This window comes from Pinus tabuliformis, chromosome 2_2 (assembly GCF_031772625.1).
Source record: "Pinus tabuliformis cultivar Carrire ecotype Pingquan chromosome 2_2, CPIR1, whole genome shotgun sequence".
Classification (NCBI taxonomy): domain Eukaryota; kingdom Viridiplantae; phylum Streptophyta; class Pinopsida; order Pinales; family Pinaceae; genus Pinus; species Pinus tabuliformis.
Window position 1 is genome coordinate 727,110,290 of NC_142300.1, and position 21,964 is coordinate 727,132,253.

The window sequence follows — 21,964 nt, forward strand, 5'->3', positions numbered from 1 at the left end:
CCATTCTCAACTCTGGAAATTTAGGCTACCCTGATTACATTTCTTTCCTGCACAGAATATTATGGTCTAACTGCCTTGGCCATATACTGGTACAGTTGCATTCTGTCTTCTGGTTTACTTAGGTAGACCACTTTCTAATCTGATACCTCTGAGCTACACAGTCTCAGTATCTTTAATACTGACAGTTTAACCTCAGGTAGTGATTCTCAGACATACTAGCTCTTACTTCTACAGCTAGGTTATTTACTATGTAAGTCACTTCTTAATCTTTATAATCAATTGCTCAGATAATCACATCTAACTATAAATATCCAGGCATATGAAGGTTCTGGCACTTACCTGATTCCCTCTGGTAAGCTGAGTCTGGAACACTTCTTCCGCCAGAATAGCTGTGTACCGCTTGTTTTCCACCCAACCGTGAGCTCAGTCTCTCAAGACCTGAGTCTCCCCCCAAGCTTCTGCTTACCGGATCACTATCCTCAGTAAGCCAGCACTGTGTGCTGGACTATCTGGTCCTTACCAGACTTAGTCCTCAAAACAATTACCCTTTTCTTTCTTTTTTCTCTTTTGTCTGTCTCTACAGCACAAAAAGAAACTATCCACCCCCTTTCCTTTTTCCTGGAGACCTTTCCAGTTAAGGAAGGTGGTTATTTTCAGTTTCAGTAACTGTTTCCCCTTTTGGGAAATTCAATGCTCTTGAGTAATTCTTTAAACATTACTTTAATGCATAATTCAAATCAACAGATTATTCTTCAAAAGAAAATAGTTCTCAATATCATTCAGTTTTTACTGCAGTAAACTTTTTAGATAATTACATTTACGGGGTCATCACATCTCCCCCTCCTAAGATTGGACATCGTCCCGATGTCTAGTGTCTCCAAACAGTTCTGGATAGGCTTTCCGAAACAGCTCTTCGTCCTCCCAAGTGGCCTCTTCTGGCCCATAGTGCTGCCATTGCACTTTAATTTGGGTAATAACCCGCTTCCGCAACTGCACTTCTCTCCGGTCGAGAATGCTCAGCGGCTCGACCCGAACTTCTCCTTCCGGTTCGACCTGCAATCAATAACAATGTCAGTGTTTTGTTACAGATACATTTTCAATTAGTTATAGAGAAAAACAGTCCTTACCCTTATATCTTGCCACTTGATCACATGCTTAGGATCATAGACATATTTCTTAAGCATGGATACATGAAAGACATTATGTATTCTAATGTGGCTTGGTAGGGCTAGCTGATAAGCTACTGGCCCAACCCTTGCTAAGACCTGAAAAGGTCCGAAGTATCGGGGTGCAAGTTTAGCGCAGCTGCTCCACTGCAAGGTACTTTTCCTTGCCTGAATTCTGATATAAACATGATCGCCCACCTGATACTCTTTAAACCTTCTTTTTCGATCTGCAAAGTTTTTCTGCCTATCTTGAGCGGCCTTCAGGTTGGCTCGCACCTTTTTGACCATATCCTCCATCTCCCTGAGCATTTCTGGTCCCAACCTTAACTTGTCCTCCGGGCCACTCCAATTTGAAGGTGTCCGACATTTCCGTCCATACAAGACTTCAAATGGAGACATCTGAATGGATGTATGATATCCATTGTTGTAAGCAAATTCCACTAGGTGTAGATAGTCTTCCCATTGCGTCGGTTTTTGCATAACACATGCTCTCAACATGTCTTCCACCATCTGATTTACTCTCTCCGTCTGCCCATCAGTCTGGGGATGGTAAGCAGTGCTAAAATTTAGCTGTGTACCTAATTCTGCAAATAATGCTCTCCAGAATGCGGATGTAAACTTCACATCCCGGTCTGATATTATGGTCTTTGGTAGTCCATGAAGTCGGAATATATTTTGCATAAAGACGTGTGCAATTTGCACTGCTCGGTAGGTAGATTGCACCGGAATGAAGTGTGCTGCCTTACTGAGCTTGTCCACTACTACCATGATAGAATCATTGTTCCTCTTTGTTTTGGGCAGCCCAGTTATAAAATCCATTGATATAATTTCCCATTTCCATTCAGGGATGGGCAGGGGTTGCAACAATCCTGCCGGGTGCTGGTGTTCTGTCTTGATTTGCTGACATTCCAAACATCTTGCTAAATATTCAGCCACATGCTTTTTCATACCTGGCCAGTAATACTCCTTCCGAAGTGCCGTCAGCATTTTCTGGTATCCCGGATGACCAGCGTAGTGGCTGGTATGAAACTCATTCAATATTAAATTTTTGAGGTTGTTGTCATCTGGTACAAACAATCTCTTCTTGTACAACAGCATTCCGTCCTTGTTAACCTCATAGTCTTGTGGACTTCCCTCACTGGAGAGTGACATATTCTGCTTCGTCTGTTGGTATTCAGTATCTTGGCTTGCTGTAGTTTTTATCCTTTCCAGCAAGGAATTTTCCCATCCACTGAATGTAACTTCATACAAGCATTGCACTTTTCGGCTCAAGGCATCAGCTACCCGATTTTCCTTACCCTTCAGATGTCGAATGTCAAAGTCAAACCCACTCAAGAAATCTGCCCAACGAGCTTGCCTTGCGTTTAGTGTGGGCTGGCTAAAATAATTTGTTAAGCTGTGATGATCTGTGAGCAGCAAAAATTTCCTTCCGAGAAGGTAGTGTCGCCACATCTTAAGCGCATGTATAACAGCTGCTAATTCTAGATCATAGGCAGAATACTTCTGCTCATGTTCCTTCAATTTTCTTGACTCATAGGCGATCACTTTTCCTTCTTGCATTAGCACACCTCCAACGCCTTCTCCACTAGCATCGGTACATACCACATAGTCCTTGTTTGGATCAGCTATACTTAAAACAGGAGCAGATGTGAGTAATTGCTTAAGCTTCTCGAAACTTTGTTGACATTCAGAACTCCATCTGAATGTCCTCCCTTTCTTTTGCAAAGATGTGATAGGGTATGCCACCCTTGAAAAACCTTCCACGAACCTTCTGTAATATCCCGCCAATCCCATGAAGGATCTGATATCTGCTACGTCTTTTGGCACTGGCCAATCCAGTATAGTTTTGATTTTCTCAGGATCAACAGCAATTCCTTCCTTTGAAATTACATGCCCCAAGTACTGGATTTCTTCTTTATAAAAATCACACTTACTGAGTTTGGCATACAACTGATGTTCTCGCAAAGTCTGTAGTACCATCCGAAGATGTTCCTCGTGCTCCTCCTTAGAACGAGAATAAATCAAAATATCATCAATAAATATTAACACAAATTTGTCTAGGAATTGATGGAACACACTATTCATCAAACACATGAATGTGGCAGGTGCATTAGTCAATCCAAAAGGCAGCACTACAAACTCGTAATGCCCATACCGAGTTCGGAAGGCTGTCTTAGCGATATCCTCTTCTTTAATTCGGATCTGATGGTATCCTGATCGCAGATCGATTTTGGAAAATACTGTCGCTCCCTTGACTTGATCAAATAATTCATCGATCCGCGGTAATGGGTATTTATTTTTAATAGTAAGCTTGTTTAATTGCCGGTAATCAATGCACATTCTAAGAGTTCCATCCTTCTTCCTGACGAATAGCACCGGAGCTCCCCATGGAGACACACTGGGGCGGATATAATTTTTATCCAGCAATTCTTGTAGTTGCATCTTCAATTCGGTCAATTCTGGCACACTCATTCTATAGGGTGTCCGTGAAACTGGAGCAGCTCCTGGTATTAACTCAATGGTGAAATCTATGTCCCTCTTTGGAGGTAATCCAGGAATTTCTTCTGGAAATACGTCTGCAAACTCTTTTATAACTGGAAGGTGTTCTAGTGGATTCTCCTTATTCTTGGTTTCTGCATAACCCACTTGAATTGCATACACTTGGCATCTATTTCGAATGCATTTTGCCAGCTGAGATGCAGTGATTGGTCGGACTTGAACTGGTCGTTTAATTCCCTGCATTTCTTGTTCTATTCCAGCATCATCCTTGTATCGTATAGCTTTTGTTTTGCAGTTTACTAAAGCCCAATGCTTTTCCAGCCAGTCCATTCCAATTAGAACATCATAGGACCCGAGGGGAAGTATATTCAGGTCTGCCACTACTGGCTGTCCTGCTACCACTATAGGGCAGCTTTTTACCTTTGCCATTACTCGTCTTTTGGTTCCTGTAGCTAGCTGTACCAGCCAAGGATTCCTGAATTTTTCAGGCTGCAATTTACATTGTTCAACTATCTTTGGACTAATGTAACTTAAAGTAGCTCCAGGATCTATTAGAACAGAAATGGAAAGGTTTAAAATTTTACCTTCAAACTCTATCATGGTGGGCTGGTATTCTGCCTGGCGATCATCCAAGGCTGCGTTAATTCTTGGCATACTTCGTCCCACGTCACCCACGGTGGATGCCTCGTGAATCTGGGATATCTGGTCAGTTCCTTTCCTTTGCGGACAATTCTTGACATAGTGCGGTCCACCACAACCCCAGCACTGCACTGGAGGTCTGGTTACTCCCTCAGTGTCCATCTTAGCGGGTTGTTCACTCATTCTGGTTTCACCGATGGACCTGGATTTGAATGCACTTCTTGGCGCTGCTCTACTATTCTGATTTTTGCTGTTTCCTTTGATTCCGCTGCTTCGATTCCCTTTATGAATTCCAACAGTTTTATTATTCTTCTTGTCATTCCATTTTCTGTTGGAATTGTCTCCTTTCTGTTTGCTCTGCTGATAGCAGATTCTGGCCTTACGAATTGCCTCATCCATGGTTCTAGGATTGTCAAATTCAATCCTTTCCCTCATATACACAGGTAGACTACTGACAAATCGCTGTACCTTGGCTTTTTCTTCTTTAAGATAGGGTACATAGCGAAGCAAGGATGTGAAACGATTGATGAACTCATCCATAGTCTGCTGCCCCAACCGCAGATCATGGAATTCCTTCGCCTTTTCATCATAAAACCGTTCCGTCAAGTATCTCTCTTTAAAATATCTCTGGAACTTTTCCCATGTTATGGTTCGTTCAGTTACACCTTTAACGATTTTTACTTCCTCCCACCACAATGTTGCCTTCCCTTGTAACTGGAAGATGGCCAACCGTGCCTTCAAATTATGGTCATATTCATATAACTGAAAATATTTATTCATGTTGATTAGCCAAGCCTCTGCTGCTTCTTCTTGTTCCCCATCATAATGCGGGGGTTTAATCTTTCGGAATTCGCCTTGTAGTTCCACCTTTTGACGCTTTGAGGTCTGCTGTTCTGATGCATTATCAGATTGGTCCTCTCCTTCCTCAGGAATTTCAGATTCTGCATGATATTGTTCCTCCTCCGTCATTTTCTGTTGTTCTGCGCTGGGATGAGCTAATGGCGGGTTTTGTCTATCAGACAAACTTTTCAAAATTCTTTCCTGTTCCATTGTCAGTCGTGTGTTATCCTCTCGGAGCCGGGCCATTTCCCTTTTCAGTTCTTGGACAGTTTCTAGTATGGCTAGATTTGTGCTGCGGGTCTCCTCACCCAGCTGTACCCACAATCCTGCATTATCTCCAAAATTTGTTGCAGGTCCCCGGTTAGCTGCAGGCCTATGCGGTGCGCTACCCGAACCTTGCATATTACTTGCCATTGTCTGATCATGCAACATATAACTTGTGAGCTAACTGGACAATTCTGTCATTTCAACAAGATTATTATTGTCTTAATGACCTTCTCATTTTAACACTTATCCATTTCCCAGAGGCCACAGTATGGTAACCTCTGCTCTGATACCAATTTGTCACGTTCCCACAACTTTACATATACACATAATTTTTTTTTTTTTTATTTAGTATATTACTATTACGCATACAATAATGGTTAACTGCTGTTTATAATAATATATGTTCAACCTATGGCCTCCACCAATATATACATGCCTAACCAAGGCAACGTATATATGTGGCAGGCGCTAAAGTTAAGACCAGCTATGCTTGATGTTACCTTACCTACTCGGCAGTTAATGCATAAGCATGTTAATTTATCAGTCTCATGGTTTGAGGCCCTTATGTTAAATGTCCGAGCTGAGCATAGCTGTACTCTGCCCAACTGTTGGCGCCTCCTGCGCGGGACATCTGGCAAGGGTATTGAAATGTGCCGGACGTTTCACGTGAACACGGCTTGGAATACTGTGCTTGGGCTCTTCCCGTGCCTGGCTTTTGGGTATGGGTGCCATCATCGACGGTGCTCGTTTGATTGAAGAAATCTACGGCTGGAAGGGTTCCACGTTTCTTTACCGGCAGCATAGTTTATATTTGGTGCCTCCGGGTTAATCGAGGTTTTCCTTGCCATTCTTTCGTTCCTTGTTTCCTGCTGTATGGATTGGTCTTCTTCTCCGCGCCATGACCTCCGTGATTACAGGTTCTGGCGCCATCCGAAAGAGCTCCAGCTCCAAAGACACCATGGCCGACGCTGTGAGGTATACTACTCTTTCTCAAAGGCTCTACAAGTTTATTTACTTTAACATTACTTCATAAATGTTTAATTTCTCGTCATGGCTATGACAGGTTGTAGGTTTCAACAACGTGGAGAGGTGACAACCCAGTTGAAGCCCGCCGAGCTCAACCACAGGTATTTATCCGGCTGCGAAGTTTGTTATGGTGGTTTCCCTTCTGTCATAGCTTTCAGATTTTACCAGGGTTTTGCCCTTGGTACTGGCGAAGAGACCCCAACCCCATTGTCTTGGTTGGTCGCAGGTCTTGATGAACCTACGCTGTTAACTCTTCCGAGATTTGGAACTTGTTTCTTTTTGTTTATAGACGTATGGTTACTATCGAGGCGGGGATTTACTATACCGCTCTCCATATTTGTATTTGCTGTATAAGACTTGACTATGGACTCATCTCCTTTAAATTATCTACAACCCTGGCTCGAACCAGCGGCTGGCTTATTTGTATATTCCTATGGTTCAGTTTTTGATTTAATGCATATATGTATTTTCTCAATTAATGGCTTGATTCTCTGTCACGGATGTCTGTGCCGTTTCGCCGTGTTCTATATGCATAAAGTTTTCCTTTTTAATATCTCACTGGTTAAATCTCATAGCCGAGAAAATATATATATACAGACACGTTTACAGCTATCTCTGTTTGCCGATATTTTGTTTTGTTTATGTGTGAAATACCCCACCGGGCTAGCATCTGGATCCTGTAGATGTTTGGCCGGCCGAGGTAAAGGGTTTGAATGAATAGAATGGGGTTTCCTCGTTGAGCATTCTCTGTCTCCATAGAGAATCGGTCGACGGTTCAAGATTCACCCATTCGAACCCTGAGCTCTGCAATGTATAATCTAGGTAGCTATTTAATTTAGACATCAGATGTTTTGATATTCTAGCTTGTTCTGAGCAGCCGTCACTCTTGTGGCCTTGCGGGATACATATTTCCCTAATCTCATAATGCATGCGAGTGGTTACTGTTCTTAAAGCATTTTTATGTAATTTTAATGCATGGGTTATGCCGTCTCGGCATGGTTTACACAGTGGTCTCATATCTTTGTTTTCCTCACATCGTGGTTAAAATTTCTTGAATACCACACACAGTGATATAATACTTCTTGAATACCCGCGGCAGGGGTTCTTAATCTATTGCTAACTTCTTTCCTTTCATTACTTGGACTTGAATGAGTCCTGCATGCCACGGCTATACCGGTTAGCTCTATGCTCTACCATAACTCTATTTTCTTGTTTGCCTTACTCTAGCGTAGCATCTACAGATATTATAATCTTTGTATTACTGTTAGCGACCGTGATGGTCTTGCTTGTCAACGCAACTCAGTTTTTACTAATGATACGAGGGTTTCAATTCTTTCTGTGATCAGTCTCTCTCTCAACGTGTAATCATTCAATGGGTTAACAGACTTATTTAATAATAGTCCGCCTGTCACCTTAAAGGATTTAGGCATTCTCAACTCTGGAAATTTAGGCTACCCTGATTACATTTCTTTCCTGCACAGAATATTATGGTCTAACTGCCTTGGCCATATACTGGTACACTTGCATTCTGTCTTCTGGTTTACTTAGGTAGACCACTTTCTAATCTGATACCTCTGAGCTACACAGTCTCAGTATCTTTAATACTGATAGTTTAACCTCAGGTAGTGATTCTCAGACATACTAGCTCTTACTTCTACAGCTAGGTTATTTACTCTGTAAGTCACTTCTTAATCTTTATAATCAATTGCTCAGATAATCACATCTAACTATAAATATCCAGGCATATGAAGGTTCTGGCACTTACCTGATTCCCTCTGGTAAGCTGAGTCTGGAACACTTCTTCCGCCAGAATAGCTGTGTACCGCTTGTTTTCCACCCAACCGTGAGCTCAGTCTCTCAAGACCTGAGTCTCCCCCCAAGCTTCTGCTTACCGGATCACTATCCTCAGTAAGCCAGCACTGTGTGCTGGACTATCTGGTCCTTACTAGACTTAGTCCTCAAAACAATTACCCTTTTCTTTTCTTTTTCTCTTTTGTCTATCTCTACAGCACAAAGAGAAACTATCCACCCCCTTTCCTTTTTCCTGGAGACCTTTCCAGTTAAGGAAGGTGGTTTTTTTCAGTTTCAGTAACTGTTTCCCCTTTTGGGAAATTCAATGCTCTTGAGTAATTCTTTAAACATTACTTTAATGCATAATTCAAATCAACAGATTATTCTTCAAAAGAAAATAGTTCTCAATATCATTCAGTTTTTACTGCAGTAAACTTTTTAGATAATTACATTTACGGGGTCATCACACCAATCAATTGAAAAACAAAAAAAAACCTTTAATCAAATTGCCAGTTTGAATGGCTAGTTTAAGGGTAACGACAAAGTTATAATCTCTGCACATCCATGATCCATTTTGAAAATGCATGCTTTAGCAAAGTAACCCCTAATTGAGATTCATTAAAATGAATATGCATGTTGAAATATAAATAAAATTCAATATTAATAGGGAGGGAGTTACTACATCATGATACATTTTCAAAAACAAATAATTAGGGACTATGGGGTTATTTGTAAATTTTAATATCAAAACAAAATATTGTTTCATTTAATATATGTCTAAAGAATCAAAACATGATAGAAAAGATAACCCAATTCAATGTAAAAAAGTAATTGAGTTCAATGTAAAAATATAAGCAATTCACTTTTTATTAATTTGTTACCAAGAGTCAAGAGGTATCAAATCTTTCAGGCTGCAAAACTTTGTTTTGAATGCAAAATTAGTAAAGATTTGCACTTTTAGATATTTGTTCATCTCACCACTAGGTAAATCCTAAGTTAACATGGATATATATTGGTTTTTAATAATATTATTTATATTATATAAATTTCACATTTATAAGAGCATTCTCATTTTTAATTTTTTGAAAACTTTTTAATTAATCTATATGGAATATCCACATAATATTTTTAGTAGTAATGAGGATAAAGAATCTAGATATATTTGAAAAGTAATTATAACCTTTTTACTTTTATGTTTAATTAAATTATTATTATAAAATTAAATGAAATTAAAATATCTGTAAAATATTTTGATTGTGAAATAAATAATGGTTTTTTGGCATGTGGTATTGATAAGCTATGGTATTGGCCCATGGTATTGTAAGAAGATCTATTTACAAGTTAATAATATCTTTGATAAAGTGCAGTGAATATCCATGGTTAAAAATCTTGTTATATTGTAAGTTTATAGTGAGTATTTAGTTTTTAACATGCTTATTAATTAAATTTAAATATCATTATAGAATCATTTTTAGTCTCTTCCAAAGCCAGATTTGTTTGTTGACTACTATTAGTTTAGCATTGACCAATACAATTAATAATGTTTAACTTTGAAAAAAAAATCAATATTATTAAAAAACTAATTTTCAAACATTTGATTGGACCATAACTTAAGGGTTTTATTGCAACCTTTCTACATGATGTTGCCATGTGGAGAATTTCCTCACATATTTTATGCCATAATTTATGAATATAGTTGCAATACTCATGCATCGTATATAGATATTTGTATAGTTATTTTTTATTCTTAAGCTTTGAAGGAAGTAAATAAAATATTTAACATATTTCCCACAATAATTTAAGCAAGTCTATGCATAAAAACTGAATAGAAATAAGATGTAAATAAATATTTTTATCAAAAATTACTTCTCACTGTTATTTATGTTTTCTTAGCTACTTATGTAGGAGTAAAATTGTAAATGTGTAGACTTACTAATGGTTACTACCCACCAAAATTTATGCAATTCCATGTGTCAAACATGGCCATTTCACATCTCAATTTATTAGTTTCCTCCAAAACATGAATATAGGATTCCATTGCCTATGAACCATTGTTAATGTAGGTAGCATTGACCCATGAAGGTTATAATTTTTTGTGATTTTTTTTAAGGAAAAAAAAGATGGGGAACTACCAACCTCCCAAGATATATGCGACAGCTGGCCACATATATTGGAAACTCATAGTTTATCCTAAGACCCAAACATCTGGAGACCACCAAAAATTGAAAACTGGAGTTGCAATCCCGGATTGCAACAGGATGGCTATCCTTCCATTCTTACTATGACGAGCCATGGGTGCCTAGGATCAAGACATCTGGAGACCGCCAAAGTTTCAATCCCAAACTCTGATTCCATTCTTACTATGACGAGCCATGGGTGCCTACACCGAAGTTGCAATCCCGTATTGCAACAGGATGCCTATCCTTCCATTGGTAGTATGGCGAGCCATGGGTGCCTAGGACTGAGACATCTGGATACCATCCAAGTTTCAATCCCACCATTCTTACTATTAAAGCCATGGGTGCCTAGGACTGATGCATCTAGAGACCACCAAAGTTAATCCCAAATCCTAAACTCCAACTGGATGTCTATCCTTCTAACCTTACTATGATGAGCTATGGGTGTTGTTGGAGACTTGAACACAAGTGGATGGGATGGAAAACCACCATCTCTACCACTCGCTAAAAACCATTAACAATTTTTTATGCATTTTTATTTCAAAGGAAAATGGTTCATGGGGAACTAGTAACCTCTTGAGATATATGCAATAGCCTGCAAACCACATATGCTAAGAACCATTCACAATTTTTTATGAAAAACCACCATCTCTACCACTCAAACTAAGAACCATTGACAATTTTTTAAGCATTATTATTTCAAAGAAAAATTGTTTAGGGGGAACTAGCAACCTCCCAAGATATATGCAATAGCCTGCAAGCCACATATGCTAAAAACCATTGGAAATTTTTTATGCATTTTTATTTCAAAGATAGTTTTTTATGAATTTTTATTTCAAAGAAAAATGGTTCATGGGGTCCCGAGATATATGTAATAGCCTGCAAGCCACATATGCTAAGAACCATTGACAATTTTTTATGCATTTTTATTTCAAAGAAAAATGTTTGATGGGGAACTAGCAACCTCCTGAAAAGCCACATATATGAAAAACACATAGTTTAGCTCCTTCAAACCTTACTATGATAGGCCATGGTATCCCCCAGTGATTTGAAACTAGGTGGATGGGATAACATCCCAGTGAGACAACCACCCTGTCATCCCACAAGGAGAGAATTTTTTATGCAATTTTTACCATAACATAATTTTTAACTTGAGGGGCAAGGACTAAGTTGCTTTGCAACACTTGTTTTAATTTATATAGTAAAGTGGATCTTAATTTATAGCTACTATTTATATGCTATATATTTTAATGTGATATGTATACTATCAATTTCCCCTAAAGATGCAAATGTACATGGAAGGAATTGAACATGTCTATGATGTTACTGCAAAAATGTTGCAGCAAAGGAACGATAACAACATAAAGAGCGGAGGATGGAGGGGAGGAACTGTGTTCAAGATTGCAATAGTCTCACTTGTGTCGATGCCTATCTCACAGATGTTGCTCGAACCACCTCGCTAAATCATTTTTTTCCAATCATACCACTATGTCAAAATCTTATATACATACTATATCCAAGCTATACCACTATGTCAAAATCTTATATATATAGTATATCCAAGCTATAACATGAAAAGTAATGAGGAGAAACATTACCATAGGTCACATAAAAATGTAATTACACAAAGAAAATGACTAAAGTTAGTGTGTGTTGATATTGATATTAAATAAACAACATCTTTCAATCTAGTGAAATTCATATTCTAGGATATTTTGCAATCAACATAAAGGTGGCTTGTTTTAGAATTTTAGCTATCTCATTTTTAAAATTTCAAATTCATTTGGAGTCATTTTCCTCAAGACATTAATGCTAGTTTTAAATTTAAATTTAAATTTTGTCTAGTAAAGATTTGTTTACTATTATTATTTATAACATTCATTTATATATAAGAAAATGTTATTTAGCAAAATGGTCCATTTTACAATAAGACATGTAATTCTTTATTTTTCTTAAGTTAAATTTGGTCAAAACAAGACACATAAATGTCAAATGGAGATGAAAAGGCAAACAATGCCTAACCTGACCAAATTCAAAAAGGGATAGATATTAAAAATTAATTAAATATATTTATCCCTACTTTATCATGCAGATTCTTAATTTTCAAATAGGTTTTGTTATAATATCATGGGTCATTATTATGGTTTATCAATACTACATGCCAAAAAAAAATCATAACTCATTTCATATGACACTTGTTCATATATCATTTTTTAATTAATTAATTTAATTAAAATCATAAAAAAAGGCATAACTATTGTTATCACAAAATCAAGCACTGAAGGCTGCCAATCAGCAAGACTCTGTGTAACTATTTCAAACCAGGCTTTTGACTAAGGCTTAGCCTCCTTAGTCTGAGAGGGCTCTCTCAAAGGTTATGAATGTAGACTAATGACAAGATGGCTAACTCTTATAAGACACATAAACAAGTATACTGGCTGGACAGAATTGCTTCCCATTGGGATTATGGAGTCACTAATATCTCAGTAAACAACAACACTATCTTTCATAGAAGTCAGGGCACTTTACATCTAAATGTTCAAACATAACTTACATGAAACCACAGTTTGCAAAGGCATACAGGAAGTCAGAGCATGATCCATGAGTTCTGAGTGATTATGCATTTACCAAACTGTAAAAGAACATTAAAGAAACTATACCATCACACATTTGAACAAGAAGATCCATTGTGAATCCTGAGAAGAAAAACAGTCCTCTGTATTACTAAAACTCTGTTTACACACAAGCCAAAACAGTCTTCAAAATATCCAACCCTTTGTTTATTTCTGTTTCAGCTATTTATAAAGTTCTTCTACCTGACTCCGATTCATCTGAGGGGAACTCGAAGTCCCTTTCTAATGACACCTATTCACCTTTAAACTAACTAATAAAAGCCACTTACTACTAATTTACAGCTCTAAAAACCTAAAACAAATAAGATTCTAATTCTACATCATGCTGGACACAACATTTATTACAATCAAAATTCATTCTCTGCCAAGTGGATTACTACAGCGGTAGCTTTGATGGCTTTAATTACAATGAACTTCATTCTTTGACATCTGCTCTCTTTCTGGCGGTGGCTGTGATGAACCTTTAATGCTCCATGTTTGTCTTCAATAACACATCTTTTTTGTTACCCTGAAACATAGGCCCCTGTTTGTCGGTCTTTGATGTGCTTCACATTATTCGAATCCAACGAAGCATGCCTTTAATCTCTGATTACTCAAAATAGAACAGGCTGCCACGTCTTCGATGCGCTGGCCATTTTTCATGTGTGAAGACAACACCTTTCAGAAAGATTTGCTGATTTGTCAATCATAATTGATTGGCTTAACTAAAACATGCAGCTACAGCAGTTTCGTAGCGCGCTACGAAACTGCTGTGTAATTTCAACCTACACAGTCTCATCACTTCTCTGCAAACAGCTCTGAAAAGCCACCACCAATGTCAACTTAGATGAAATCCTGTATCCTTCAATGCTTCTTCCCACTTTTCCAAAAGTGGTCCTTCTGGAGCCTCTTTTGCAATCTAACCAACAACCGGAGGATCCACAATGCACTGTGTCTTAACTGTTTGGAATATTTCCTGCATCTGGGAATTTCCATCATTATTCTTTGGCTTTATATGGAAAAAGATATCAATACCAAAGGACTTTGAAGAGAGGTTTTTCAAATCTTCAAGCAAGGATGCAATCTCTTGACTACACAAGAAATGAATTCTTTCTTCCATAAACACCATAATGCTCTCTGGAAATTCGTACCCAAGCAGCCAAGTTTGCAGAGCAGATGATTTCAAATACCTGAAGTCCTCACATGTTGGAGGATTGGCCACTGCAATTGCTTCTGCACCTCCCCAAGGCTCCTGAACTTGGCAGACTCAATTTTATTGTCTGCGCTTGGACCCACATCAATCATTCGAACAGCTTTCTCAAAATCACTTATCAATATGCCAACAAGAAGGGGAACTTTTCCTAAACATGCAAGTCCCTCATCTATATGCCAATTTTCAGGTATGCTTCTATGAAGAACTCGAACAAGATGTGCCCTATCACCCAAGCACTTGGAGAGTAATAATTCAACTTGTTTTTCATAGACTCTCGAGTGTTCCTTGTCCATGCATATATTTGGTGCCTTCATATGATCTTTATCCACTGGAATGATTCTCGCGTGGTAGTCAAACTTTGCAGGGAAGTCTACTCTAGTCATGAACACCTCTTCAAATCCTTTGTCCTTGCATTTGTTCATGTATCTCAGGGTACGTGCTGCCTCATCCACAAGCTCAACCAGTCCACTCTTGGTCATTCGAAATGCCAGGTTAAGATATCCAATTGAAACGCATATTACAACGTCAAAGAATTGTAGAAGCCTTCTCTTTAGCTCCAATGACACATTGCCAACAGACTGAGATTGCATGAAAATACCCTTCTCTAAAGTACTGGAAATTGCAATGAAGTCTATGACAACACGAAAGGCTTGAAACCCTGTCATTTGGCCTGTGATGCGCTTTCCACCTCCTTCTGTTGTTAAGTATGCTAAAATTATAGATATAATGAGTCCATTCAAACAATCAGGTCCATTGATAGAATTTCTCTGTCTAGCCCAAACTGTAAGTAATAATAATGCTTCAACAAAAGTTTTTGATCCAGAAATGTTCTTTTTAAGGAATGCACTATGATCCTTGATGAACATATCTTCCAAGATACTCGCATTGTAATCAGGTGTAGGTTGTGCCATGCCTCCCTGCTGGAAATCGCGAACATTATTGCGACCAAGGGCCAGCTTCGAAATGTCAAATACTCCAGCTAATATTGTTGGAATGATCCGTATCACAAAGTCATTTGCAGTGTCATTGTCCATCTCTCCTTGATGTATAATCAAAATTGGTTTTCTGGCATCATCTTGAAAAGTTGACCAGCCAATGTTCTTAACAACATAACGCGAGCTCAGATGCTTTTTAATCACTACGAGATACAAACACCTCTTGGCATGATAGCGATGATTAAAAAAATCTTTTTCATGAAAACAAGCTTTGGGGATTTCAGAAGATGAACAGTCTTAACAAGACTAGTACCCGCATTGGCAACCTCCAATTGTTAAGTCTCCGTTGACATCAACAACTAAAGGAGATAAGGCCCAGTCATGATAAGCAACAGGGCGCAAAAACCTTAAGAAGCCTATCACTCGTGAATAAGGAACAGAGAATGGGAATGGCCTGACAAACATATATGCAACCAATAGCTCCCTTGCTTCATCTGACAAAATTCCAGAAAACATATGCGAACAAATCCATCTTTTGGCAAGCCGCACAATTGGCCCATAAACTGGATGCAAACCCTGCAATCCATTTAACATGCTCGAATGCTGGCTACGAAGTAGAAACTCTTTCTCCAAAGGAACACAATTGGTATTTTGTAGATTTCCATCTGGTAGGACACCAAAAATACCTTGTTTCTTTATCAGACTTTTGTCCTTCGCATACAAAATCCTGAGACGGAATGCAAACCCAGCCATCAGTAAATCTACAGCATCTTCAGCAGCTACATACAGTATGCCCAGGTGATGCCATCTGGGATTTCATACATGACCTACAAAATAGACCTCTTCCCTGGATAAGGTTCTCTGCAAAGAGCTCTGGAATAATGTTTTCAATGTTTGATGCGTTCACTTTGTTTACAACGCTGATTACCACAGAAGGCTTCTTCCAAAGAAAGAATGCTCCAGATAAACCTAATGAAACACCATCCGCCAGGATACTAAAAACCTTATAAGCTGACAACTGTTGATGCAAAGCCCAATGGATTTTGATAAACATGACAGCTGTGAAAGGGCCGCTATGGATTAGGACAAATCCCCAATTTCGTAGCGCGCTACGAAACCACCTAAACATGTAGCGCTGCGAAACCGCTAAAAGGATTCATGTGCTTATTTGCAGACATTTAGCATTGAAATTTTTCCAGTGATAACAGTGGCTCCAAAATGTTATCACAAAATCAGGTACTGAAGGCACTTTATTTGAAGATGGACATGAGACTCTAACCCTATGACTTAGACTTTAAAACATAAAAATGACTTGACCATGACTTGACAATGACTGATACAAGAATTGAGAAACCATGTAAGTTGTCCAAACTTTTTAAGGAAGTTTTACAGTGATAACAGTGGCTCCACTAGGGATAGTGTGCCCTTGTGGTACATTAAGAACCTGCAGCTCCAGTGCCGCTATCCATCCTTTAGAAGAAAACTTTGAACTTCTGCCCAATTTGCTCCTCAAGCCTTTAATTATTTCTGAATGAAGAATTCCAACTGCACCTACTGAAACAGATGCTCAGTCAACCTACCCTGAGCTTATTTGCACATTCCTACCTACCCTATCAGCTACAAGCTCCACTTGTAGCTCAAGAAACATGATATTTCCAATAAAGCCAATCAATTGTCCTTTCTGATATGGGAGGCTCTTGATTGCATTCAACCTCAAAATAACCATGATAGTGAGATGACCAAATCAACTTATAATGTATATGATCTTCATAATGCAAATGAAAATGAAATACTGATGTGCAAAACTTTGCCATGTATTCATTTATAGGGTCAAAGAAAACATGGTTATTTTGATAATCATCATAACATTCTATCTCTTCAGACAACTGATCCTCAGCCACACAAAATTCCTTTGATGTGCTATCCAACTGCCTTTCTGCATGATTCTCATAGACAATGTAATTTTCCTCACTATTGTGATCATTATTTGAAGTAAGCTGCTGCAAGGAATTACAAAATTGAACAACCTTTTCCTCTGCCTGAGGGCTATAAAAGCTATTTTCCAGTACTTCTTCTTGCTTTTTGCAATCAATTTCATACTCATAATGATCTGAAGCCTGACAAATCCGCTGCATCTCTACATCAATCTCAGAGGATGTAATATGATTTTCATAAGTAAACCCCTGCTGATCTTCATGCTGCATTTCATGAGATGTTATACTTTCTTCTTGGTGCTGAAATGCATTGTTATGAAGAGCCTCTAAAATTTCTTCATCCATAAATTCATCATCATCATAACAATCCTCCAAATATTGAATAAAACTCGTAGAATTTTTACAACAATCTTTGACCAGCAATAAGGAGGGATGACACTCTTTATACATTTCATAGAATACATCATGGAAATCAGCAAGAGAATATAATGAACCATTTTCCAAACTTTTATACCAAGACCATGCTTTTCCTTCTAAAGTGGTCATAAACATCCTCATGAGACAATCCTCAGGAAACTGAACCTTAAGATTGCGTACATGCATATGAAACCTAACCAAATGAAGAGCAGCATTGTCTTTCTTTTCATCTTTGAATATTGGAAGATCATCTAACCAATCAACCTTTGGCATAGGATTTGGAAAACCAGGGATATGAGACCGATTCATAGGAGCATACCTGGCATTCATTCTTGCAATGGAATTCATCTTGAAACTTCATCAAGCTACTGATCTTCTAGCAGTGGAGTCACCTTCCGATTTATTATTTGATGTGTGGAGTCGCCAAGGTAGTTTTGCAGCCTCAAAAATATGTCTGAGCTCCTGCTACCTTCAGAAGTTCAGCCTCTAAATTTCGGGAATGAATAGACTTCAGGCTCCCGACAGACGCACCAAAATGTTATCACAAAATCAGGTACTGAAGGCTGCCAATCAGCAAGACTCTGTGTAACTGTTTCAAACCAAGCTTTTAACTAAGGCTTAGCCTCCTTAGTCTGAGAGGGCTCTCTCATAGGTTATTGATATTGAACAAGATGGCTAACTCTTACAAGACACATGAAAAATGTACTGGCTGGACAGAATTGCTTCCCATTGGGCTTATGGAGTCACTAATATCTCAGTAAACAATAACACTATCCTTTCATAGAAATCAGGGCACTTTACATCTAATGTTCAAACATAACTTACATGAAACACAGTTTGCCTAGGCATACAGGAAGTCAGAGCATGATTTATGAGTTCTGAGTGATTATGCATTAACCAAACTGTAAAAGAACATTAAAGAGAATAAACCATCATACATTTGAACAATAAGATCTATTGTGAATCCTGAGAAGAAACAATAGTCATTTGCATTACTGAAATCTGCTATACATAAACCAAAACAGTCTTCTCCAAAAACATCCAACCCCCATTACATCCAAGTCTGATCTATATATAGGGATACATTCTTAACCACCTTGAGCTTCCTCCTCCAGCATGAGGGGAGCTCGAAGACTGCTATTAACTACTCCTATCTATTGTTTAACTAATTCATTAAATACATTAAGTGTTGAACTGTAATTACAAAGAGTCCTAATTTAATCAAAACTCAAATTCTGTCCTCCTCGTAGCATGATTCCTTCTTGATTCTTGACACCTGTCTTCTTTCTGTTTTGGCCAAGATAGCTTAGAGGAGAATGCAATGAACAAGCTGGCTTTGGATACTGGATACGTTGATGGTTCATTAATCATCAAGATAAGTCCCCTGTTTTCCCGGTCCTTGTCTCCTATCATTCTTCACAAATTAAGTAACATGTTCCCAGCCCTTTAATTCCTCAAAAACTACAAGCATCACCATATTCCCCAATGTGCTGGAAGCCTTGTTGATTGAATAGGTGTATAAACCAAAATCTCCGTATGCATTTCCTATCAGAACCCTAACAACCGGTAATAAAGTACCTTTATCAAAGCTTTCACTAAAGACAAAATATTTCACCTTTTCAAAAAGTCACACTTGTCATTCTCTGAATAGCTAGGATAGCCTCAAGTGGTCTCCCTTATGTTCCTTAGGCGTTTCCTTCAAAAATTTGCTGATCTCATCATTAAATTGTTTGTTTTCATCATAAAACAGCACCTACAGCAGTTTCGTAGCGCGCTACGAAACTGCTGTTTTTGCTAAAACAGAGTATATTTACATTAAGGCCAGCTTAAGTGATTTGCTAAAACAGAGTATATTGAACCTATGCATATTGATTTGACTCAATCATCACCTGAGAGCACTAAGAAATCAAAAGCTTCGAAGAGACTAAGGTTTGATGAACCTAGTGAGGAGTTTATGTTCAAACCACGAAGGCCGGTTACAAGGAAACAAGTTAGAGAAGCTGAGAAAGTGCATAAAGGAGAGATAGCTATAAAGATGCCTAGAACAGAGGTAATTGAAGTATTGACCAAAATAGTGGAGGCAGTCAAGCATAAAGACAAGAACAGAAAGGTTATTATTACCCAAGGAGGAAATGTTATAGCCATAAAGAACCAAGCGGGAGCAGCAAAAGATGAAGTTGCCCAGGTGAAGAATGTTACTAAGGAGCTTGCAGTTAGATATGTCAACTATCGAAGAGCTGTGTTAAAAGGTAGCAAAAACCTAGTGGGTCAGGTAGATTCAGTGGCTGATGTGTATACATGGACGGTTCCAGCCCTCAAGCAAGCTAAACTCATCAGAAAAATGAACATGAGCCTGAGAGCTGAAAACAAAGCCTTAAAGAAGGAGGTTGCAAATTTGAAGATACAACTAGGTCAACTAGCTCACTGATTTGAAGAAAAAGGTGCCATTCTTAGTTTTGGTCAATTTTGTAAATAAAGCCAAGCACTTGGAGAGTAATAATTCAACTTGTTTTTCATAGACTCTCGAGTGTTCCTTGTCCATGCATATATTTGGTGCCTTCATATGATCTTTATCCACTGGAATGATTCTCGCGTGGTAGTCAAACTTTGCAGGGAAGTCTACTCTAGTCATGAACACCTCTTCAAATCCTTTGTCCTTGCATTTGTTCATGTATCTCAGGGTACGTGCTGCCTCATCCACAAGCTAAACCAGTCCACTCTTGGTCATTCGAAATGCCAGGTTAAGATATCCAATTGAAACGCATATTACAACGTCAAAGAATTGTAGAAGCCTTCTCTTTAGCTCCAATGACACTTTGCTAACAGACTGAGATTGCATGAAAATACCCTTCTCTAAAGTACTGGAAATTGCAATGAAGTCTATGACAACACGAAAGGCCTGAAACCCTGTCATTTGGCCTGTGATGCGCTTTCCACCTCCTTCTATTGTTAAGTATGCTAAAATTATAGATATAATGAATCCATTCAAACAATCAGGTCCATTGATAGAATTTCTCTGTCTAGCCCAAACTGTAAGTAATAATAATGCTTCCACAAAAGTTTTTGATCCAGAAATGTTCTTTTTAAGGAATGCACTATGATCCTCGATGAACATATCTTCCAAGATACTCGCATTGTAATCAGGTGTAGGTTGTGCCATGCCTCCCTGCTGAAATCGCGAACATTATTGCGACCAAGGGCCAGCTTCGAAATGTCAAATACTCTAGCTAATACTGTTGGAATGATCCATATCACAAAGTCATTTGCAGTGTCATTTTCCATCTCTCCTGGATGTATAATCAAAATTGGTTTTCTGGCATCATCTTGAAAAGTTGACCAGCCAATGTTCTTAACAACAGAACCCGAGCTCAGATGCTTTTTAATCACTACGAGATACAGACACCTCTTGGCATGATAGCGATGATTCAAAAAATCTTTTTCATGAAAACAAGCTTTGGGGATTTCAGAAGATGAATAGTCTTAACAAGACCAGTACCCGCATTAGCAACCTCCAATTGTTAAGTCTCCGTTGACATCAACAACTAAAGGAGATAAGGCCCAGTCATGATAAGCAACAGGGCGCAAAAACCTTAAGAAGCCTGTCACTCGTGAACAAGGAACAGATAATGGGAATGGCCTGACAAACAGATATGCAACCAATAGCTCCACCGCTTCATCTGCCAAAATTCCAGAAAACATATGCGAACAAATCCATCTTTTGGCAAGCCGCACAATTGGCCCATAAACTGGATGCAAACCCCTGCAATCCATTTAACATGCTCGAATGCTGGCTACGAAGTAGAAACTCTTTCTCCAAAGGAACACAATTGGTATTTTGTAGATTTCCAACTAGTAGGACACCAAAAATACCTTGTTTCTTTATCAGACTTTTGTCCTTCGCATACAAAATCCTGAGACGGAATGCAAACCCAACCATCAGTAAATCTACAGCATATTCAGCAACTACATACAGTATGCCCAGGTGATGCCATCTGGGATTTCATACATGACCTACAAAATAGACCTCTTCCTCGGATAAGGTTCTCTGCAAAGAGCTCTGGAATAATGTTTTCAATGTTTGATGCGTTCACTTTGTTTACAGCACTGATTACCACAAAAGGCTTCTTCCAAAGAAAGAATGCTCCAGATAAACCTAATGAAACACCATCCGCCAGGATACTAAAAACCTTATAAGCTGACAACTGTTGATGCAAAGCCCAATGGATTTTGATAAACATGACAGCTGTGAAAGGGCCGCTATGGATTAGGACAAATCCCCAATTTCGTAGCGCGCTACGAAACCACCTAAACATGTAGCGCTACGAAACCGCTAAAATGATTCATGTGCTTATTTGCAGACATTTAGCATTGAAATTTTGCCAGTGATAACAGTGGCTCCACTTGGGATAGTGTGCCCTTGTGGTACACCAAGAACCTGCAGTTCCAAT

General features: G+C 38.6%; 1 protein-coding gene and 1 pseudogene across 1 annotated transcript; both read right to left on the reverse strand.

The window, feature by feature from the left end:
- Nucleotides 1-14,199: 14,199 nt before the first annotated feature.
- LOC149194720 (U3 small nucleolar RNA-associated protein 22-like) lies at nucleotides 14,200-15,918 on the reverse strand. The gene is made up of 2 exons (XM_089407772.1): nucleotides 15,492-15,918; nucleotides 14,200-15,461 (listed from the first exon to the last, which is right to left on the reverse strand). Exons 1-2 carry the CDS (start codon nucleotides 15,916-15,918, stop codon nucleotides 14,200-14,202), a joined length of 1,689 nt encoding a protein of 562 aa, XP_089263898.1.
- Nucleotides 15,919-19,932: 4,014 nt separating this feature from the next.
- Nucleotides 19,933-21,287, reverse strand: LOC149194721 (uncharacterized; annotated as a pseudogene).
- Between the last annotated feature and the right edge of the window lie 677 nt (nucleotides 21,288-21,964).